The 23,748-nt window shown below is 38.2% G+C and overlaps 1 protein-coding gene across 1 annotated transcript in view; it reads right to left on the reverse strand.

Annotated features, from left to right (window-relative positions):
• Nucleotides 1-23,748, reverse strand: part of LOC139478718 (SCY1-like protein 2) — a 517,883-nt gene that overhangs the window by 346,315 nt on the left and 147,820 nt on the right. The window contains exons 9-11 of the mRNA XM_071261308.1: nucleotides 18,295-18,420; nucleotides 12,891-13,067; nucleotides 6,741-6,863 (exon numbers count right to left, since the gene is read on the reverse strand). Coding sequence (XP_071117409.1) covers nucleotides 6,741-6,863; nucleotides 12,891-13,067; nucleotides 18,295-18,420 — 426 coding nt within the window. The remainder of the gene's footprint in view (nucleotides 1-6,740; nucleotides 6,864-12,890; nucleotides 13,068-18,294; nucleotides 18,421-23,748) is intronic.

The raw sequence follows: 23,748 nt of genomic DNA on the forward strand, positions 1-23,748 counted from the left end.
CAAGCTTGTCTATAGGGCATTAAGGATTAGCTCCCACACAAGCTCATCTATAGTGACACCCTAATCTCTTTCAAAGCATCCAGTAAATATGTCAACAAGATTAGTGCCAGTCCAACAGGATTAACAGGATTTAGTATTCCCCTCTGTCTAGCCATCCATTTAGCTTAGGACACACCCAATCGTGTATCAACCAATCACATTCCTTTCTATTGTTCAAACTTTCATTAAATACATACTGTAGCCAAGTTCTAGCAGAGAAGGGGTTTGACTCTCTTACCAAGCAGACCTCTCTCCCACAGCCCAGAGTGTGTACCGACTCTCTGTGGCACCCTCAGTTATTTTCTAAGTATATTGTAAATTGTTAATTGTTCTTGTAAATAAAATTGTGATTAGTCTCCTGTGACTCTGGCTCTTTGCTGACTAATTCCCCAAGAAAACCAGCACGTCATTTGGAAGGTATTGTTCACCTAGAACAGTTCCATGATAATAGGCATGGGCATCCAAGGCTCGGTGGCCCGTGCCTCTCCTTGGCATATCGCGGGATAAAGGGAGATCCCCATACTAGGGAACATGGGGACTTACAGTGCCTTTGCTTCCTGCATGGACCCGGGCAGGATTTATATCATCCCTTCAGTCACTGGCAACAGTGTACCAATTAAGCCAAAGATTCAAATGACGAATATTCTACGTTTAAAAACCTGGCATGCAGAAAAATACTTCAAATGATATGGGACTTACATACATTAGGGGGGCTATAATTTTACGCTACTTCAACCCCCCTCGAGGGTACAACCACTAACAATCTAAGTTATTAATTAGCACTACCAATTTTTAAAACAATACAGTAACTACATCAAAATTTATGAATAAGCTCTATTTCCTTTAAAAAACATAGTATTAAATGAGAATGAACTTTACTAAAAAGGTCCTTCACAGTTTTTACACTGAAATATTTATCCCTTGTGATGGAAATATCAATACAGCCAAGCAGGTGATGCATGACCGTGATTCTTTCATCACAAGGGACACAAAAGGGAGGATCCTCACCTTTTAATATATACTCATGTGTATATCTCGAGTGTTCAATATGACATCGTCGCATAATGATCTCTTCAAATCTCGACTGACAACCCAAGTAGGTGTAACCAATATTTGGTTTAATTTCATGTAATTCATTGATACCTACTTGGGTGTCCCACTTCTTTTGTATCAGATCACGGATGTAAGATCTAATTAAAGGTTTATAATCACTGTACGGTAAATGAAGTGGTGTCACAGATTTGATGTGTGCTGCTTTTGCGGCAGCATCTGCCATAGTGTTACCAACAATATATATAACCATAACATTACCGTATAGTATATAACCCATAATATAACCATATAGTATATAACCCGTAATATAACCACATAGTATACCACCAATAATATAACCATATAGTTTATAGTCCATAATATAACCATATAGTATCCATGTCGAGATTGCTGCAGAGCATCAATTGTTACCCGCAATTTAATGCTATATGCAGAGGAAGGAAGTGTAAGTTATGGGAGGAGAGAATTGGTGTTAAGTACAAATTGGTTGTTATTAATGTAGTTATCTTTGGAAAGCACAAAAAAAGAAACAGTGTCTTTAAATGGTCAGCACAAAGAAAACCCAGGCTAGAAAACTGGGCCTGTCAGGCAGAACTTGATACATAGCCACTGTTAGTACTAATATAAAAAAAATGATTTCAAGTCCTATATAGATAACACAACAAATGTCATTCCAAAATTCCAAAACATGCTTTTGCAGCAAATATCAATATTTCTGGTCAAAATGTTGGTTGGGGTAAATAAAACAAACTTTTTGAATAGTATACACACAAAAAATGTAATGAATCCACTGTAAATAAACTTCAGTTCAAATGTAAAAATTCACAAAATTATTAAGGGATCCCTATTTATCTAACAGCAAGTTAAGAACATACAGTTTGGTCAAGTCGTCTATAAATACTGAGAATTATCTTACATATTATGAAAACAAAGGTCATAGGTCACTTTTCTCAAAACTTTGTTTAAGTAATCACAAACTAAAAACTGAAAAATTTGTAGATATACAAAAACACCAATCCCATAGGAACAACGTCTCTGTGAAACATGTGATGTCTCAGAAGATGAACAATAACCCTCAATCACGATAAAGAATTTGGTACACTCTGTTAAAAGGAACAGGTCTTCATAATTTTACTAACAGTTATCCAGAAACAACTTCCAAGATCAGTTATCATATCAACAATTACAAACAAATTCCTTGTATGTACAACATTACCATAGTTTTGCTCAATTCTCATATTGTTTCCATATCATTATAATACACTTGTTTTGAAATAGAATTGTTATAATGTACCTCCTTTGTGTTTTTTAATTGTCGTTTATAGTGCATGTATTTTGTAGTTTGTGATAGTGTAATATTGCCTCTGTTTCTTCATGGAATGTTCCGCAATACATATTTCATCTAAAACATCTTTGCTGTATGATAGTTTCTTAAAGTTGTGTACAGGGGCACTGTTGGCCCAGTCGCCAAAGTCGCTGCAATTTGCTATGCAGAGTTGTGTCCCTTGAGCAAGCCAGAAACCTATGACAGTGTGTTTGAATCTCGGTTCGCCCAGATTTTGTTGTCAGCACAAAACCTGTGCTCATTGGTTTCACCAAAGCAGTGAACGTCTAAGACCTGCATCACTGACACGGACACGGAATACTATTCATTGGTGTTAAACCCAACTCCCTCACTCACTCTTGTGTACAGTTCCGTTTGGTTAACTGGGTTTGTGTTGTGATTACTTTCGGTTTAGATTTGAAGTATGTTTAGAAGAATGTTACTATGTTCAACCCATATATTGTGAAGATATCATGCAACCATATTACCATTCAGGAAAATGATTGAAAACTACAGACCAACCTGTTGATTTCTTATGTATCCATAAGCAAAGAACATATACGGGTGTATAATCTCTGCCGGAAGTTAAAACAACTGTCAAAGCAATAAACCATGCAGAACCATAAACCGCCGCATGAAACGGTATGAATCATACATTACATACAGTGAACTATTTGAAACAATACTGTGCTCAACCATGCACAGCAAGGGACATACATGTGATTATGAAGACAACCAATTACACATTTCTCATAACAAACCTGTTGTTTTACATGTGTTGTTTATTTAACAAAGACATACTCTATAGAAGCCTGGTATTTAATCCTGTTGAACAATATGTTGCAATAGCAATGTGAAGTTGAAAGATTGAGTGCGAGTGACAGGCTTGACCTAAATTCCTCCCTGGAACCTTTTTCGATGGCTGCCTGAATAACATACGATACATTGCAAAGGTAGTGTGCAATAGAGCTGTTTAGGTAAGGGAGATAATCACTCACTCTCAGTAATACAGCTTCAATAAGATAAGATGTACAGCATTGCAAGGTCAGTGCATGATAAATATAGAATACTAAACGAGCTCCCGTGTAATACCAATTTTATGAAATGAGTTACTAGTTGTGGTATCTGACGAGCGAAAGCGAGTCAGATACCACAACTATTCACGAGTATTTTATTTATTACTTGCCATTTATAATTGTTTTAGAATTATACTGTTGAGTATGAATAGGCTGACACCTATACGATCCATGGCATAATCCAATTGAGTTTAACACAATAATACTTCAAACACGTCAAAAGTTGAAACATATGAATTTAATACCATACAACGGCCCACCTTTAGAATTCAGGCGTCCGTTCCACAAAATTATCGTAGTGTTAGGTTATTGCAACTCACATACTTTAACTTAGACCAACAGCTGTCGTTGCGCTACACTTACGATCGGCTTGTGGAACGTGGCCTTGCACCTCAAAGTTTATAATCATGTCACAATACCCGATGATGTAATTTGTGGAATTTTGTTGCAAGATCCTTCGGCGAAACAATGCCATGTGACGTCAGCCTAGCAACTAGGTTGCTGGGGTCATCGAGTGTGCATAAGCTCCTCTCAGTGATCTATCAACTCCACACGCAATGTCGTTGAATACGCAAAGGGATGTTGAGAGCTTTCAATATTTGTTCGTGAAACGTGTTCCGAGAGTACATAAGCACGTGTTTTGGTATTACACAATGTGTTATACAGCTGTATGTTTATTAAACGGGTGATCTTTTCACTGGCAAGTAATAAAGCTCTGTACTACGCCTATAGCTAAAGGAGTTAATCGCTCAATGCGCAATAGTTTATTCTTACAAAATATAGACCAGTTAACTTTAGCAAAATGAAATATATATTTCCCCAAAACATTTTTAGCTCTTTTAAAAACAAAATGAACAAATTTCATGGGTTATCTACATTACAAAAAGTGATTAAGTCTCAGAATAGCAAGACGATTTTGAAGTATCTCTTATTGCTGGAAAAGATTAGCATCAACATTTCACGCACATGATTTGTATGTTTCGTTTCGGTAACTGTGTGGCTTGAAATTTCAAAGAAACCAACATGTTGACATACATGCTATAAAATCAACCTCTCCTGTATTCCTGTATGGGAACAATAACTCATAATATGGCCATATAGATTCTAACAACAATAACCCAGTTATTCAGTATATAACCCATAATATAACCATATAGCATATCATATAACCCATTATATAACCAACCATATAGATTATAACCCATAATATAACAATATAGTATATAACCCATTATATAACCATATAGTACATAACCCATAATATAACCAATGTTATAACCATATATATTACTTACTTAATATATTTATGTTTTTCAAATTTCTCTACCTGTGTTTGAATATTTGATTGAACGATAACATGTGTGGCTGGTGATATTTGCACCAAAGTGTCATAGCTGGGTAGGAACTACTTTGTGTATTTGTTTGGATGATACGAGGGGTGTTCAATAAGGTTTGCAACTTGGGCATTTGTGTTTACACAAACAATGTCAACTTGTGGCAGGTGTGACACTAGTCATAAACATCAGGTTGACACGTGTCATAACAAGTTCGAGACACAACAATAAGTTAGATGTGATGGCTTCATTCACCTAAGGGTGGTCACAATCATGGATTCTCTCAAACATGAACAATGCACTGTAATAAAGTTCCTTACCAAGGAGGGATGAAAAGCAAAGGAAATCCATGATCACATGTGTAAAGTGATGGTAAGGATGTTCCTGACTATTCCACAGTTTGCCGTTGGTCTCTACAGTTTAAAAGGGGTAGGGAGTCCATAGACGATGACCCAAGGTCAGGAAGGCCTTCAGATGCCACCCAACCGGAAACCATTGCTGCCCTAGAAAGAAGAATTTTGTCTGACCGACAAGTGAAAGTATCTGAACTTTCTAGGGAATTCCAAATATCTGTTGGAACTGTTGGAACCATTATTCATGAGCACCTTGGTATGTCCAAGGTATCTGCAAGATGGGTACCTAGAAACCTCAGAGCTCAAGATCGCCATCAGAGAACTAAAAGTTGTCGAGACCACCTGGATGTCTATACTGCTAATGAAGCCGGATTTCTTTCTCGTCTAGTGACAGGTGATGAAACATTGACCCAGAAACTAAATTGGAATCCATGCAATGGAAGCACCCCAATTCTCCGACTCCGAGGAAGTTTCGCACTCAACCATCGGCTGGCAAGGTAATGGCTACCATATTTTGGGATGTAAGAGGCATATTACTGATTGATTACATGCCACCAAAAACTACAATCAATGGACAGTATTATGGTAATGTAATGAATGAAATGCAAAAATCTATTCACCAGAAATGCAGTGGGATGTTAACATGTGGTGTTCTACTTTTGCATGACAACGCTCCGTTTCACAAGTCGAGAATTGCACAGGTTGCCATATGTGGATATGGATTCGAAGAGTTAAATCACCCACCCTAAAGCCCAGACTTAGCCCCTAGTGACTATTTCCTGTTCCGGCAAATGAAATCTGCCCTACGTGGAAGACGCTTCAAGGATGACAAGGACTTAAAGGCTGCCACAGAGGCATGGTTAGAGGGCAAATCTACGGATTTCTATAAAAGTGGTATTAAAAAGCTTAAAGGACAAATGGAATAAGTGTATTGAGGTGAATGGAGATTATATTGAAAAATAAAACTGCAAGAGATATTCTGCCACTTGGTCTTATATTGAAGTTGCAAAACTTATTGAACGCCCCTTGTACCTTGAATCATATTTAGTGAATTGGACTTGCATTCTGCTCCGAGACGTTGATGCAAAATGCTTTCCTGAGTTGTTCAAGAAGTTTTCATCCCTATAAATCAATTGTACTTTCAGCTCATTAGCGGTCTTAACTGTAGAACACCTAACTGACATGTTTCAAAGTATTGACTTTGTGTGATACAGTATTTATTGTATAGCATATTGTTTCATGGCGTATGTACATACGTTAACTGACTGAGGGAATAAATATTTTCACAGTGTCCTGGATCTATTCTTAAAACCAAGAAATTAATCTGTATGGGTAATGAGTGATGCTCTGAATGCATGTACAAACAATGCTAGTCTGTAGGAGCTGATGGATGGGTGATCATAGTGGCATACTTTACACAGATTAAACTGTCTATCATTAAACTCACTTGAAGTGGTTTTGTCATTCCTCATTAACAGGAAATGAATGCAAATGGGGCCTGCATGATTCTGGACCCAATCTGATAAAAATAATTTCTAAACCAATTTGAGTTGCCACTTACCTGAGCCTGCAAGGATGTTGAATCCAAGGTATTGAAAACCATGGGAAGGACGTCTGTTCTGATCTCTTCCAAAGGCGTCTTTGCAAGTATTATATCCAGTTTGTTCAAAATGTACACTGTTGCCTACAAACATGCAAAACACTTTTAGTTTAAGGAGCGTCTTTGCAAGTTTTATATGCAGTTAGTTCAAAATGAAATACTGTTGCCTACAAACATGCAAAGCATTTTTAGTTTGAAGTGCAAGTATTTGAAAAATAGTAATAAATGTTTACAGTAGCAATTATGTAGCCAGTATGATGTACAATATGATGGCCAAGACAACAAGTGTGTAAACGTAAACTTTGAGTACTTGTCTGTATTTGTAACAACCCAAACGGATCTTAAAAGTGCTAACGAGGAGGTGTGGCTTAATTAGCATGGATGGCAAGGCCTGCAAGCTGATTGGGTATTACCAACAGCCAGGTACAGAATATACGCATTCATTTCATTAATTGTGTGAGACCTGTGTTGTGTATGTAATAGGCACGCCTTGCCTGAGGTGGCCCAGTGACAGCAGAGTTCACTGGCTCTGCGGAGTGTCTCGATTGAATCCCACTGCCCACTCATTTTTCTTTGCATTGTGTTCATTAAGATGATAAATTTTTGTGTTTAACCGTGAGTCAGCCAGCTGGAACACTCATGTGATACTCTGTAGTATGGTTCTTGCATTAGACAGGTGAATAAAGACAAAAAGGCTTCTTGAAAATATAATGAATTTTTAATAAATAACAAAAGTGGTTGGACGTCATTCAGCCATCTTTGAATCTCATCCCACAGGTGCTCAATGGGATTTAAATCAGGACTGAGGGCAGGCCACTGATGCCATTCTGCTGGAGGAAGCCTCTCATTGCTCTTGCAGTGTGGGCATGGGCGTTATCATGCTGAAACTCGTGGTTGCGGCGACGTGCCAAATGAGGTCTGGCGTGTGGTCTCAAGACTTGATCAATGTACCGAGCTGCTGTGACACCATTGCCTCTCTCTGGACCAATGTCCTGGAAGACCACAGGGCCGACCCTCTGTGCAGGACAATTCCATCCAACACCATGATGTGCAGACCACCCCACGAGTCTCCCTCAACAAGACAAGCATCCGAATAACGTTCCCCACGTAGTCGCCAGACTCTCTCTGCCATTTGCTGTTGAGATACAGTAACGGCTCTCGTCTGAGAAGAGGACTCTTCTCCAATGCTGGTGGCACCAATGTTGGTGCTGTGTTGCCCACTGAAGATGGTCCCGGCGATGACGTGGTGTCAGAATGGGTCCTCTGTGTGGCCCGAGACAGTGGAGGTGTCTGTACTAATGTGTCGGTGATGTGTCCCCATGGTCTGTCGAGCAGTTTCCACAACAGTAACAAAGTGATCTTGAAGATGCTGTCGGACAATCTGACGATCCTGACGTTGGATGGTAACCCTTGGTCTTCCACTACGTGGTCGGTTATCTGTAGTGTTGTTGGTCTGGTACCATCGCTGGAGCCTGTATATGGTCTTTACGTGGACTTGAAATGCATTGGCTACTTGCCGGGCGGTTTGTCCAGCTTGCAATCATTGAAGGGCTTGGTGTCGCTGATTTCTTGTCAATCTTGGCATGTGTTATCAATTCAATACCGAATGAATGTTATCCGATCTGGCTGGATTTTTATAGGGCAAGAAATCGGGGAACGCATGTGCATTTCAATTTGCACAGAACTCACATGCATCAGGTTACCATGGCCGTTGCCAGGCGATCTGTTTTATTGTCATCTGCTTTGTTTTTTTAATCATCAAATTTCATTTTTCCGCACAAGGTAATGTTAAATTCTATGCAATGTTACTTGGGGTGACATTTCTTTTCATACGTACTATTCTACTTACATCCTAATTTCTCCCCCCTCCAGCTACACAACAACCTATTCTACAACTAAAGATAGAGGCATCTTGTTAAACTTGTGGACTGCTTCTGTTCGTTTTCTTTTAGTGAAGTCATGGAAGTTGTTGGAAAGGATTTGAATGTTTTCCCAGTTGATGTTGTGATTGGGAAAACATCCAAATCCTCTCGAATAACCTCCATGACTTCACTAAAAAAAAAACTAACAGAAGCAGTCCACAGTTTCCGCTACAAGCCATCTTTCAATAGAGATCAAAGTATTTTATCCCATCCTCCTACTATGTACTTATTAAGCAATAACCACCACACCTATGTGAACTTATCATGTTTAATCGGCTTCATGTCTCATTGGCTTCCAACTGTGTGTTCTCTGTCCATCATGTTCTGACAGTATTTATTCTTTCTTTACTTAAAGGTGAAATTAACACAGATAAAACAGCTGCATTTTGTACCAACAGACCTGAATGGGGAAGGTTTCGTGTCATTTGGTTGAATGTTATGACTTGACATTAACTCAGACTGTTGTTAGCAGTATTAAAACTTTTATTACCCACTGTATTTTCCGAAAGGTGTGTGTCTGTAAACCTCTCAAAGACATGATTTTTATTAACATTATTGGCTATGTCTTTTTGGTAAGATTAAACATACATGAAATGACATGTAAAACATCTTATTAATTTTCAAAGTGAGGTGTATATATTTTACTTGGCTGACAGATTCCCTGATCCCAAATTTTGAAGGTTTTTAGCACATTTGCTGGTTTTTTTAGTTTTCAGTAATGAAATAGCTAAAGTAGGTCAATACATGACGCGAAGTAACCCACTGACTTGTCATAAAAACACAAACAACCATTATCTGTTTTTTCTCCTTATAATTTAAGAAATCACTTAAACAATATCATTATACAAATTCAATCAATTTCTTGTTCTTGACCGTTGACACTAAATGTTTGGAAAAGTGATTAAAGCTGCAGTGAATATAAACATTGTCACTGGATCTGATGTCAACAGATCAGAAGTTCTGATGACAAAGTTTCAGATACTTCATTATCTGCTGAAGGCAGTTTAAGTTTCTACTTAGGTGACAAAATCACAACTGGAAGGAATGAGAACTTCAGTATAAAGTGAACTAGACACAATACTTTCTGTTTCTAGCTCAAATGTAATGCACATTTTTAAGTCACTTAATAAGACCAGAGCTGAAAAGGCCTTGATGCTAATCACCTAGGTCCATGATGAATTTATTTGGAGCCAGTATCACTGCTTTCAGTTATATATTAAATAGTGCCTTACATTTAGTGAATTTTAGATGTGCATATTTTAAACAGATATTTTTACTTTCATGTCAAGAAAGTTATTGTTCCAAACTGTATATATTAGTGTCTGACTGTGAACATGTATATATCTTTTAACCTGTTCATAAAATAATCTGTCTGTCTGTGTGGCAGACTGACAGACAGACAGATTATTTTATGAACAGTTGTGTGACCAATAATTGACACTGTATTCAACATCACAAATTTATACTGAATGACTAAAGACTGAATTTAGAGTGACAAGGTATTTGGTTAATTAAGCGGTTATTTGGGCAGTTTGCAAGCACCTCTCATCACAAAGTGATACTGAATGAATAAAGACTGAATTTAAAGCAAGAACTTATTCAATTAATTACATTGTTGTTTTGTGTAATTTGCAATCACCTCACATCACAAAAGGAAACAAATTTAATATGAAATGATCAACATGTTCAGTGAGTACAAACTCGGTAAATGAATTAAAGTTATGAAGATCACATTTATTAGGGTTTTAACAACCATGTTCAAGTGAAAACATAATACATTCTTCTCCCTTTACAGTTGTTGACATTCTCTTTCATATATACACAGAACATATTTCATCTCCATCAGCTTCCATTTTGCAGCAGCATAAACATCAATAGTCACAACAAGTACCACTGTGCAATATAACAGTAGCAGCATAGGAATTACATATAAAATAATTATAACAATAAATATGACAAAATCAGTAACCTCCTTGAAAAAGAGAAATTTATCTTTTTGTATGCTGTGAGAACAGTTGTGGCAGCATATGCTCCACAAAGAGGGTATTTAGTTTCTTATTTTGCCACAAAATTACAAAGACATATCATTTTTATCCCATGACACCCACTTGTCCCTGAACATAAGAATAGTTTAATTTTAGTTATTACTTTACAGTAGTTATCCATAAAAAAGCATCACAAATTCATCATCTGCTATGTTTCAAATGTTACAACATGGAAGTTGAGACTTGTCCGGGGAGACAATTCTGTCTAATTAACTTTTGCGGTTTCTAATAGAACATATGTTTGTACAATAGTCCGCCATCACCCTGGACAAACTCTGATATCAACTGATAAATACAGTTCTGGCTGTAGGGATGCTATGTGTCATCTGTTGATCCGAAGGCTATCGACCAACCTCAACCCCAACCAGCAGTGTACGCTCTCTTGGAAAGTACAAGAAGACCCATCCTTGTGGATCCGAAACTTCAAGTGGCTCTCTTCTACCTATACCTGTGGCCAATGGGCGTTCTTCATTGGGTCCGCGGGCATCCCAGCCACCTTCTCCTTCACAAACCAGTGATGGGTAAAACATAAACTGTTGAACCAACATCTAACTGCCTCAGACTGCTGGGATGGTTGCAGTCCTATCTTTCTTCATCATCCATGGATTCAGTCCAGAAGCCATCCCTGACTCCAAATCAGTGGTGAGGTAACCTTTATGGTCGGGCCAAGACTGTCTGGTCCATTCCATCCGACTAGGCTGTGGGAAATCAGATATACACAATGTCAATGACCATCTGGCCAGATGTACCTCAACCACATCTAGTGGTGTAATTTCTCTGTCGGACCATGACTGTCCCATCCGTTCTGACTGTTGGGATGACAAACATATACATCAAACCCATCCATCAGTGTAATTTCTTACTGTCGAAATGTGACTGTCCAGTCTGTCTCAGCTGTGGAAAACCTGGATCTTCCGCAAAGGACCCAAATGCTAATGGGCGTCCTCGACTGCATTCAGTGGTGTACTTTCAGCTGTTAGTGATTGGCACATGTTGACTCTCAAGTCCTGTCTTCCAGACTCAAGCTGGTCCACACATCTACCTACAGAACCTGAGAGGAACATGTACTGGGTGGTGTAGACTTTAATTCTTGTAACGGACAAACACTGGCCTACCACAGCCACAGTAGGTCTATAAGCTCCCATGGTGTGCATCTGTTTTAAGTAACCTGATACTCCCCACCCCATTAACCTGCAGCTGAGGGAGTCTCAGGATGGGAGATACTATAAATATCTCAACCAGTTATAGATAGTTGTCAGGGAAGAAGACTTCTTTTGAATATATGAAGATTTTTTACTGAAATAAAGGATTTCTGGCAAGGATGCAATTGGGTTTTGCTTTCATAGAAATTAAAATCATATTTAGATATGTGCATAAAAATTCAGATGTACAAAAAAATATTCAAAGTTTCTTCAATTTTCCCTTGTGTTGAAATATATATGAATAAATATATTTCACATCTTTATATATTTTCACATTCAATGCCTAAGTAAAGCTTTCAAAATGTATTATGGTGGACATGTACAGGACATTTCCAAATATGATGAATCAGTGACAAAATGATATCTGATGTAATTCCTTGTGACTTGCCTTTGCATGTGTTTGTGACTGGTGCCACATGTGATGGTAGCAGGGTGTGCTCACCTTCCTCGGGAACACAGTGTATCACTATGGTTTGATAGTGGTTTAAAAACACATGCTCATGATATAGTCAGATTTTCAAAATGGACTGCTTTTATCCCAGAGAAGATATTTACCAAGCTTAATGATAAGTGTTTTACTTCTTTCATGGGGTACTTGCAACACATTCTGTAAAAACACTATCCTAGGGGATATAAAAGAGAGATAGAGAGTGAATGAATGCTAAACATTGTACTCAACAAAATCCTGGCTATCCCAGAGACCAGTATATCATTGGTGTTGGCCAGGCATACCATTGAATGAGAACATGAGCAACATTCAATGCAATGTCACCATGGTACAGCATGCTCCAAAGACAGGTCACACACAGTGGCAATCAGTAAAAGTAGGGGTTGCTGAGAACCTACTCTCAACTGTCATCCAAACAGGATAATATGACAAAGAATATTTCCTGAAATTTTACTTCTGGAATATTATGTAAAAGAGGTCAAATAAAGACTTACCAGAACAGGCTTAGTTGAGCTGAGAATGGACCTGAACTGAGGTAGGATGATGTCCATATAATCATCTCGAGGGGCAAAATCTATCATAGTGAGCAGGGCAGGTAAGGCATACACAATGTTCTCAGAGGTCTTGCAATCAGCACAAAGAACAGGGAAGACATTCTTATACAAAAGTTTCTGCAACAAAGAATAGGAGAAATATTTTCACAAAGTACTGACAGAATAAAGCATGGTATATATGTATAGAATAGTAAAGGAAAAAAGTAACTGTACTTCATATAAAGTGGTGTAAATGTTATGTTACTGAAAATAAAAACATAGTATTTGGTCATTCGATTGACCAATGTTTTTCAAAAAAATTCATTACCAAAACCCCTTCCTGCCTTCCTGATCACAGGGAACAGAGAGAACAACTAACCACCATTTGCGTTGATACAGGTGATGCAGCAGCAGCAGCAGCACTTTGAAGACACCAGATGATTGAAAAATGTGTGTGTGTGTGTGTGTGTGTGTGTGTGTGTGTGTGTGTGTGTGTGTGTGTGTGTGTGTGTGTGTGTGTGTGTGTGTGTGTGTGTGTGTGTGTGTGTGTGTGAGGGGGGGGGGGGGGGGGGGGGGGTAGATGTTGTTCCAAATGTCGCAATTGGCCCAACTGAGCAGGCATTACCTCCTGGTCCTGGTCCTGTTGTATTCATATCACCATCTCATCCCACACATGTTCTATAGGTCTGGAGAACAGGTGGCCACAGCAATGTTATGCTGCCTCAAAAAGTCAACAATGTGTGAGCGGGAACTATCCTGCTGCAACATGACGTTATGTCCATGCATTAGCACAAAGGGTAGAACATGATTGCCAACGATGTCATCCCGGTAGCATATGCCATTCAAATTGCTACCAACAATGATGAGTTATGTTCTCCAATGAGCTGTGATGCTACTCAATACCACTACACTTCCATCCCCAAACTGACAACACTTAGTAATGCATCAGAGCTGTCCAGATGAAACATGTCTCAATGTTGTTGTTGGGGCCTGATGTTGTGCTCCCTCAACCGTTTGCATGCAGTTCTGCCACTAATTGGTCACAACCCCAGAATTGTGTAAGGTGTTAATGTGGCAGTTTGGTATCGATTCCACAGATGTACAACCCAAAGACAGTTGTCTTGTTGATGTTGCTCTTCTTCCAAAGAGATCATATTGTGTTTCGATGGACATTAAAGTGTCTGGCAACTTTATTTTGTGCAATTCCTGTTTGCAGCATACCCATGGAGCATAGACGTTATGTTTCCTGATAGCTAAACAATCATTGTGTGCTGTTCACATTAAATAAACATGTGTGTGAGCATCATGCTCCCAACAAACAAGCAAACATCCAAATTCATCACCATGCATTAACATGCATGTGGAAATTGGGATATACACAAGTCACGGAGATGTCTTCACAAATATGTATTGAAAGATGCATTATTTATTTCCAGAATGAATGTACTTTCATTGAACTTTATATGAAGCACAGTTACTTTTTTCCATTAATATATATGTAGTCATTATTTTCTCATCTATTCTTAGGAGAGTAACATGGAAAGCTTTGGGGAGAGAATTCAGTAATCTTAACCTATGAACATGATGAACATATATTTTCCTAAAGATAAACTTAATGCATATAATACTGAAAGAAAATGGGTCCAATATGTGAAGCCCATTGCTGGTGTCCCCCGCCGTGATATTGCTGGAATATTGCTAAAAGTGGCGTAAAACCATACTCACTCACTCACTCACTGAAAGAAAAAGAAAAGAAATTACTACCACTAGTCCCTGTATCTCATCCAAATGTTAAGGTAATGAAACTGTATGTTAAGTATCATTGCATATAGTAAGGAAATTACTCTGAGATATTAGATAACAAAGGGGACAAGGTGATGGGAAATGGGGTTTAACATTTCCTACAAGATTATTGCACTTTTAAAGCAACATGCATGCATATGTATGTGTGGCTGCTTGTTCAGGCTAATGCTGGCTTTATAGTGTTAGCCCACTGAGATAAAATGCTGCAATTGAAACATGGGTATCCCATTCAGAACAGTATACTGACTCTGAGCCGACCAGTCCTTTTTTTATCCTCTTAATGCCGAACGCCAGGCAGTTCAACAACCAGTACCATCTTTTAACATCTTTTGGTGTTACACAGCCAGAGTATTGAACCACCAACATCCATTGAAATTTGTAAATTATGAAAGAGTTTTTATGTTTTTCATATGTCAACTGCCACACACATGGTAACAATCTATGCATGATGGTCACACGACTTCCACACATTTTACATGATATTCTTCCCTCTTTCAAACCGATAAGACTTTAACCAGGTCCCTATAATTTTGTATGCACTACACACAAACGAATACACTGAATTCTTCACAATAGAAAATATAAGAACGTTATGGCAGTTTTACCAGAGTATTCGCAGAGGAAATACTTAACATACATATGGTTTCATTTCGGATAGAACAGTATATAAATAGGTAATGACCAGTGGATAGTGATGATCTAATCGCCAACCTGAGACTAGACACCTATAATTATATAAACATGCATAAACAAAGCTTGGGATAAAGTTTTCTAATTGCTGGACTTGTTTGATCTGAAAGACAGGACTTCAATTATGATGAAAAATGGTACACATGCTGTCAACCTACACTTATAAAGCAAGCCCGACTTGAGTATTCTTCTGATTTCACATGATTTAATATCATCAGTAAATACTTGCGATATTCTACCAAGCATTAATTCAGATCATTCTCTTATCTCTATGTCTCTTCAGGGGTAAAACTATCTACTTGTCATGTACTAAGAAAAAACTTCTGATGATAAATGAAAAAGAATTAGAAACTACATTAGCAACATTAGAAAAACAAATGGATTTGATTTTGAAGGGGGAAAAACTGTGAAAAATAACTTTGATGAAATAAACAATCATTGAATTCACAGTATTTTTATCAGATCTAGGGCTAAATGGATTTAACATGGAGAAAAGCCAACCAAATATTTCTGAAATTAGAATCTAATTTTTCTAATCTATTCACTGAATTGGAAAAACAAGATGACTCTGTTCTATGTAACAGCAAAAAAATACTTAACCAAACGAAATTGTTTCATGAAAAGCTGTACACTGCACAAGATGCAACACCAATTGATTTATATTTTAAAGACATTAATGTACCAAATTAACTGAAAATGAAATTACCACCTAAGAAGGAGAGTTAACCAATAGATAATTATCAAAAGCATTGAAACATTATCAGAATGAAAAAAGCCCAGGACCGGGTAATTTTACAACAGAGTTTTTGAAAATATTCTGGAAAGTCTTTGGAGAGTTTTTACTGAAATCAATCAATTGTGGCTGCAAAAGAGTAAATTTCAGAGAAGCAGGTAAATAACATGCATTCCCAAAGGATATAAACTTAAAAATATCTGAAAAATTGGCACCCTATTTCTCTTTTAAATACTTTATATGAAGCTGGTGCTGCAGCCATTGCAAATAGAATAAAAAAGATATTACCTAGTATGATAAGTGAAGACCTAAAAGGTTTTGTTGTTGGTAGGTATATTGGAGAAGTAAAATAAAACGTGATGTTTATGATGTTGAATCCTGAACACGGGGAATTATAGCCCCTAATATTAAGTAAATAATAGCATCACAGAAGTTGAGATGGGTAAGCCAATTAAATAAAGGCAATCAAAAGTGGAGTTCTTCTAAACAGACTGACCAGTAAATGGTCGATATGGCCTGCAGACAGTTATTACATAAATAAAAAATATATCCCAGTCAATAACAAATGCATTCTGGAAAGGGGTCCTTTTAGCTTGGTCGAAGTTTATTATCAAACTTGAAACTCCAAATTTCTGAACAAGACATTCAAGCATGAATGAAAATGCATGAAATATGAATATAAAATTTATATATTTTTAAATCTTGGGTAACCAAGGCTACCCATTCAATCTTCTGTATGTCAGTTCTAGTGGGCTTGTGTAGTAGATTGTGGTCATAAGTTCTTTTAGGCATCATCATTTCCATTCAACTTGCAATGGACATTGTTGTTGTTGATGTTGCATAATATTTCAGAAACTGCATTAACAATTTGGTGATATACATTTGTACTTTAAGTTATTTGTTTTTGTTTTGTTTGTTGTTTAACATCATAGTCAGCAATAATCCTTCTTATATCATGTAGGCCTGTATATATAATCAAGTTTGGTCCAGATTAAACCAGTGATTGATATTATGAGTAACACCCCACACTGTAGGGGTATGATGACACACTCAGAGACAACCAAGACATGTTAAATTGCTGACAATGCTGTAATGTGGTATTTGTTTTTTGTTGTCGCAAGAGACATGTCATAGGGGAACGACCATGTAAACAGCTTGTCGGATGTACACCTCAAAGACTTCCTGGATCACACCACATCATTAGAGATGGGACAACCCAAGAAAGCCTCACTACAGGGATGAGGTGAGAAACCACTTCTAATTCCTCACTTTGTATCTAAGTCCAGGTCATCAATGACCAGCGAAGAGACGCCTGTAGTAGGTGATGGCCGGGTCAGCACAGCTGTATCTAAGGTCATCCAGGGGGAAACCCCTTCCAGAACATGTGCTATTGTTACAGTGGGTTTCAGCCAATGCCCGCATTTTGTCAACATTGATTGACCATAGAAAAGCAGGAACTGCTGAAACTAAGGGCTTTGAGTACACAGCCCAGACTGGGGATGTGTCAAACATATATACTAATCCCATCAGTTATGCTTCTTGACAACACACACAGATTGAGACAAGCCAAGACCCAGGCTGGAGTGAAATATCATTCCATGACCTAGCTATTCTACTTTATAGAAAAGAGAACATCTCAAAAAGCAAACTCATCATTTCAGAGGCCCTTTCCAGCTCTCAGATTGAAAATTGTCCAACAGATATCAGCAATCCATCCTTGCTTATTAAGCTATGTGGTGATTGGTGCCCCAATGCATATGAGCACTATGTTACAGTGTATGATTCAATGTATGAAAAACTTTCACCAGCTTATCCTCTTGTTGTTGTTTTTAGGTCTTATGTTTGCGATTAAACATTTGTCATATTTCAAAGAGATCATACCATGCTCTCACATCAAACAGACCACATTACTCAGCTAATTAACAGCCACACTTTCCTTGATGGCTAAAGCTTTCAATGCATAGAATGTAACACTCACTTTAAATGTACACAGTGAGCAAAGGTGTCTTGGAGCTATTCTTCATTTATCTATAAAGTTGGGTCCTCATGGACAGTGGCAAGAAAGATACATATGAACAGATGTAGATTGAAAACAAAGTTTGTACATGAAGGAATTGGTTAATGAACAAAATATCTTACCCTAGGTATGTTCGGGATGACTTGAGATAAATTTGCATAGGCTTCAGCTTTGTCAGCAAAGTCCTTTCTATCATATGTATCAAGGTGTTGAAGACTTGCCACAACAGGATCTTGGAAATACCGAAGCTGAGGAGAAAGAAGATTAGTAATCATTAGTTACTCTTTGATCTCAGTATCCAGTGACTGTCACTTTTAGTCCATCTTTGGATTACTCCAATTCTTCCCAGCAGGCCTATGGTATTACCATAATATTATATTGACCATTCTAATTAAGCCCTTGCATCCATATACATGTATTTAATTATACAGCATCTGGCTTATCAAAATCAGAACCTTGACATATAAATTTGATTTGGTTTAAATTTAATTGTTTTTAGATTTCAAGAGATTGCCTTAACCTGTAGCTAATGTTTTTCTTCACTCCAGCTACAATATCTGTTTTACAATCGTGAATAGAAAAGTTTGTTGCCTCATAGTTATTGCAAATGAGGATTCAACACATTTATGAAGAATATCATCTCTTGGAACATAACACCAAGTTACATACATCAGTATGTGTTTTCGAAAAATCAACTAGAAAAATTGACAGGGGTGAGAGAAACTGGAAAGACTGATGCAGTAAGACGGCATCACTTGTTGACTGTCACCACTCAGCAAAATGACCAGCAGAATGCCAGTTGCATTAACGTTTCTACTCAAACAGTCCATAATCATCTCAGTGAGGCTGGTCTCCATTCAAGGAGGCTAGGGCAAGCATTTGCATCCCACTGACCAAACATCACAGGCAGGATTGGGCTGATCACGTCGATTGGACAGGACCAGGACTGGGCTCAAGTACTTTTCATTAATAAATCGAAATATTGTCTTGACTTCACAGATAGTTGTGCCCGAGTGTGGTGTAGACGAGGAGGAATATTTCAGGATTTCAACACATCCTACTATGACCGCTATGAAGGTGGCTCAATCATGATATGGGGTTGGATCAGTGGAGATTGAAGAACCAATCTCTCCATGTCCCACAGCAGGGCATGATGACAGATGTTAGCTACTGTGGAAGACATTTTGGATGTGTTCTGGTGCAATCAGACCGGACATCAGCCTTTAGATGATAGTGCCAGTCCGTGATCGCTTCACGTTGATCACATGCATGCTACTGAAAGTTGTTTTTTTTAAATGAATTTGTTTTCAAAATTTTCTTACGTATCAGTTATGGTTGCATACTCTCATTTTGACGTGTGATCTGACTGATTATTGGTCACATGTTGTTTGTTTGCATTGTTTGGCACATGACAACAACCTTTATATCATTAAACATGTTTACAAGTCTTTGGCTTTTTCAACACAACTTGACATATTACCTTATAAGGTGGTAATCTTTTGCAAAGTTCAAGTAGTATACCTTCAGTGAAAGGACATGTCACCAAAGGAAATAAACAAGGATATATGAAAATCACACTTGGGAATGAATGTCCTTCATATTCAACTGTAAATGTATGGGCTGCTGAAAAATATTATGCATTAAGCTAGCTAAATGCAATGGGATCACATAAATATTATCCAAATAGAATAATAGTATTATACTGAATCTAAACTGAACATGTTTAGATCAATGTTTACTTTTTCAATGTGCATATGGTTGTAAATAGATGTGTGACCCAAAGAATGCTGACCGCCAATCAAATTCTACAATCCCTGTTTGGAGTTTGCAGCACTGTCTAGCAAAGTATTTTTAACATGCAGGGATTTACTGGTAGAAACACACTGTCAAAGTAACAATGTTTGATTGCTATTTGGTTGCGATTTAGAAAAATATTAGATTAATTCCTTTGTATATTCATAAATCTTTGTGTGCAAGACACACACAAATAAAATTCTGATGCATGTTTGGCAATTTTCATTTGTGCTACATGCAGGAGACGTGACCAATGTGTATCCCGCTCAGACCACACATAGAATCCATTTGTCAGATGTGATGCAATTCAAAATCCTGGTGAATGGCATCAAATGTACCGCCACTTGTCCAGGAGTTGAGGTCAGTTTGAATTTCATTAGGTGAGAATTAAGTCTATAAACAAAGCCAGGTCGATTGGGTTTTGTCCAATTGTTGGGGTTGGACATGACATGATGAGATGCCTTGCCTAATGGTACAAAATTCCTGAACGGTCAGTAAACAAATCAGGTGCCACAGTGGTCAGGCTTATCACCGTTTTAACTTAGGAGAGAAGATGTTATCTTTGCACTCATGTCAGTTGTGATCACATTCACATTTGGGCAGTAAAAGAGACCTTTAAGTAACTCTTTCTGCAGCCTCTTCTTATGATCAAGCAAGCCATGCTTCGAAACACGTCTTCCCAAGGTATTCCAACATAAGATTCCAAAGGTGAAACAATGTGTCATAAACCAGCCACAAACCAGTTTATGTGTGCTCAAACATCCAAGGCAAGACGATTTGTCCAATCCAAGTTCCGCAGCCTTGTGAAGGGACAGCCGATGACCTTCAATGGCCCAAAGTGGCAGTGTCGTGTAGTAATCTAAATGTGACGTCACTATCTGTACAGTGACCATGGTGAACACCACTGTCTGAGAGAGGTCTGTGTTGTCCAATCCCACTAACTCGGCAAAGAACAGACCCCTCTATGAAGCCATGGCTGGCTACTTCTGCATGCTGGGGTGGCATCTGCTCCTTCCTCAAGCTCTAAATTTCTGTGGAGAAAGCCTGAAAGTGTTTCTCAAACATGGTGAACATGTCCTGTTGACACTTCATCATGTCCTCTAACATGGCCAACATAATCTGCAGAGTATTCTAGCAGGGAGCATCAGATATAGAAAGAGACCTGGATCCCTTCACCTTCTCAGGAAGATCTCCACAGTCAATGGTCTGAGGAGACATGCTGGACACTTTCTTCTTGGCTGCCTTCTACCTCTTAGCCATAGGCCAAGGCTTCTTCATAATTTTTTCACTAGCGAGAGATGAGCACACAGAACATCTGGACTCCTGCGTACAGAAGGCCTGGTACTTTAAACAGGAAGCGTGAGAATCCCCCGACACTTTCATGTACCTACATGCAGAGTAGAAAGGTGGATAAGGGAATGCAATCTTGCTCACCACCACACTACAACTACTCAACAAACTGTCAGTGAAGAACAATCTTGTAGACTAGATATAATTAAACAAAGGTTATATTTGGGATAACACTTTTTCAGTAGCTCTAGTACTTTTTGGAGTTGACCCCCTCCGGGTATTAATATATTGAACAAAAATACTATGTACATGTTCATCCAAATAAGTACAAGTATATCTCTCTTGTCACATATACGCAAAATGATTATACAAAATCTATCTCTATTCATATATCATGCCATGGTATTAAGAAATGAATCCTTGTAAAAAATTTAACTGCTTCCACAGTGTCAAGTATTCTGTACTATGGGCTTGTGGCCTTGCAGTTATATATGAATAAACTGAATTGAAACAGAGGAGGTTGTATCACTAGCCTCTTATTTCTAATTCAGGTGCTCATGGGGATGCAGTGGTGTGCCCTTAATCCCTTTCACAGTAACAACAGCCTGGTTAGTACCATCGGCATTGGAATGAATGCTATCAATGTTGCTGGCTGCAATCAGATGTATCCATGCTGCCACTAACGGCAACATTGTCAATGAGAAAGTGTGAATCACTTGAATAAGAGTGTTCATCTGTCACAACCTCACTGACTCTTGCTGAGTGACACACAATCTTGAAATTATCTACTTTCCACAACTGTCACATTTTCTACCTTTGACAGGACATGGTTCATGCTTAGAATGTGATCTACCACAGTTTCTACACTGACAATGTATCTACCATCACTTTTTGATGATGTCCTATTACTTTTTATTGACTTATAATATCCTACTCAAACTTCAACTTACTGGTAAGTCTGATTTAACTTATTAATTCTATCATTCACACATGGGATCTCGTGATTCTGTGAGACTTCAAAGAGGCTTTCACTAACACCAACATTTAAAAAAAATAAAAAATCTGCTAACCCAATAACACTTTATCATGTTTAGTGATCCAAAATTGTTTTATCAAATGTGTTGTGTTTCAACAGTTCCCACTAATGATTCACAGCAAATGTCCTCTCTAGGACCAGTCTGCTTTGTTTTGAATGTTCTGAATGGTAACGGCAACTGCGAAGCTTCAGACACTGCTACAACCCTCATCTTATGTGGCTTAAACTTACTGGTATCTATTCCAGCCTGTTGTACTAAACAGTTCTAGTTCAACGATCTATAGTGTCTCTAGATGCTCTTGAATGAGGCTTAATGTAGGTGAAGAGTAACTAGGTCCCAGACCCCTCAAACTGCTTGTGTGGAGAATGTACTCCTTGAGAACAGAGATTATCTCTTATCTGGAGCAAAGATTGAATTATGGAATAATTCATTCTTTTTAAATACTGACGTAACATGCTTTTGCCCCAGCTGGACTTTGGGTGCTCCACAGACAATGGTCATCACATGGCATTAATATCCATTGTCACTTTCCTCACACGACTTTAATATCCAATCAGCTGGCTGGTAATTATTCCCCATATTGCACCATCATGTCATTGTCAGCATCCAATCAGCTGGCTTGTGACTATCTTCCACATATCACGAAAAAAATCATTGTGCTGGCAACAGTATACCAGTGTAGATGTGCAGGTTCCAAAGTTTTTAAAATTCTCAGACATGACATGTTAGAAAATGTGTAGAATGCAAAAGAAGTCTGAAGCAGGAAGAAATAAAAGACAAACAAGTCTCCATGAAGACACAGCATTGGTAGGTGATATGATCCTGGAAGACGATGGACAATTTACAAAGTTCTTGGATGAATGTCAACTGTCCATTGTATCATTGACGAACTAGTGCAGCTCGGTTTTCAACGTTGCTTGCACTAAGAGAGCTGACCCCCTCTCTCACAGATGAACATCTTGCAGAGAGCATGTCACTCGCTCAGATACTTCTTTTGAAGCGTGCTGTCATTGAACTTGCTAACAACGAGATAGAGTCAGTTACACTGAATGTAGACAAACGAGTTTAACAGACCCACACAGACCAATATGAAATCTGTGAACCTGTGCACAAAAAACAAGATGGCAGCCACCATGAGGCTATATCGGCTTCAGATATCGCAAAGCTCTTGCAACTCTTGCAACCCATTACTCTCAGAAACCCAGAGTAAGTTGACAACGGGTAAATACTGTGATATTTGTGATTTTGTATCACCCCCTCATCATGACAATAACTATGATGATGCACTTGATACATCACTGACAGGAAGGTTAACTTCGGGGAGAAAAATGCAAATTCTGCATGAGATGACTGCATTACACAGATGCAGTATATAGGCGCTAGCATATAGGCATCCTGAAGATGGCATCCTTCATGACAAAAGATACCAGAATATGCGGGCTACTTGATAAACAT

Source organism: Haliotis cracherodii, unplaced genomic scaffold (assembly GCF_022045235.1).
Source record: "Haliotis cracherodii isolate W230 unplaced genomic scaffold, xgHalCrac1.p SCAF_4, whole genome shotgun sequence".
NCBI lineage: Eukaryota > Metazoa > Mollusca > Gastropoda > Lepetellida > Haliotidae > Haliotis > Haliotis cracherodii.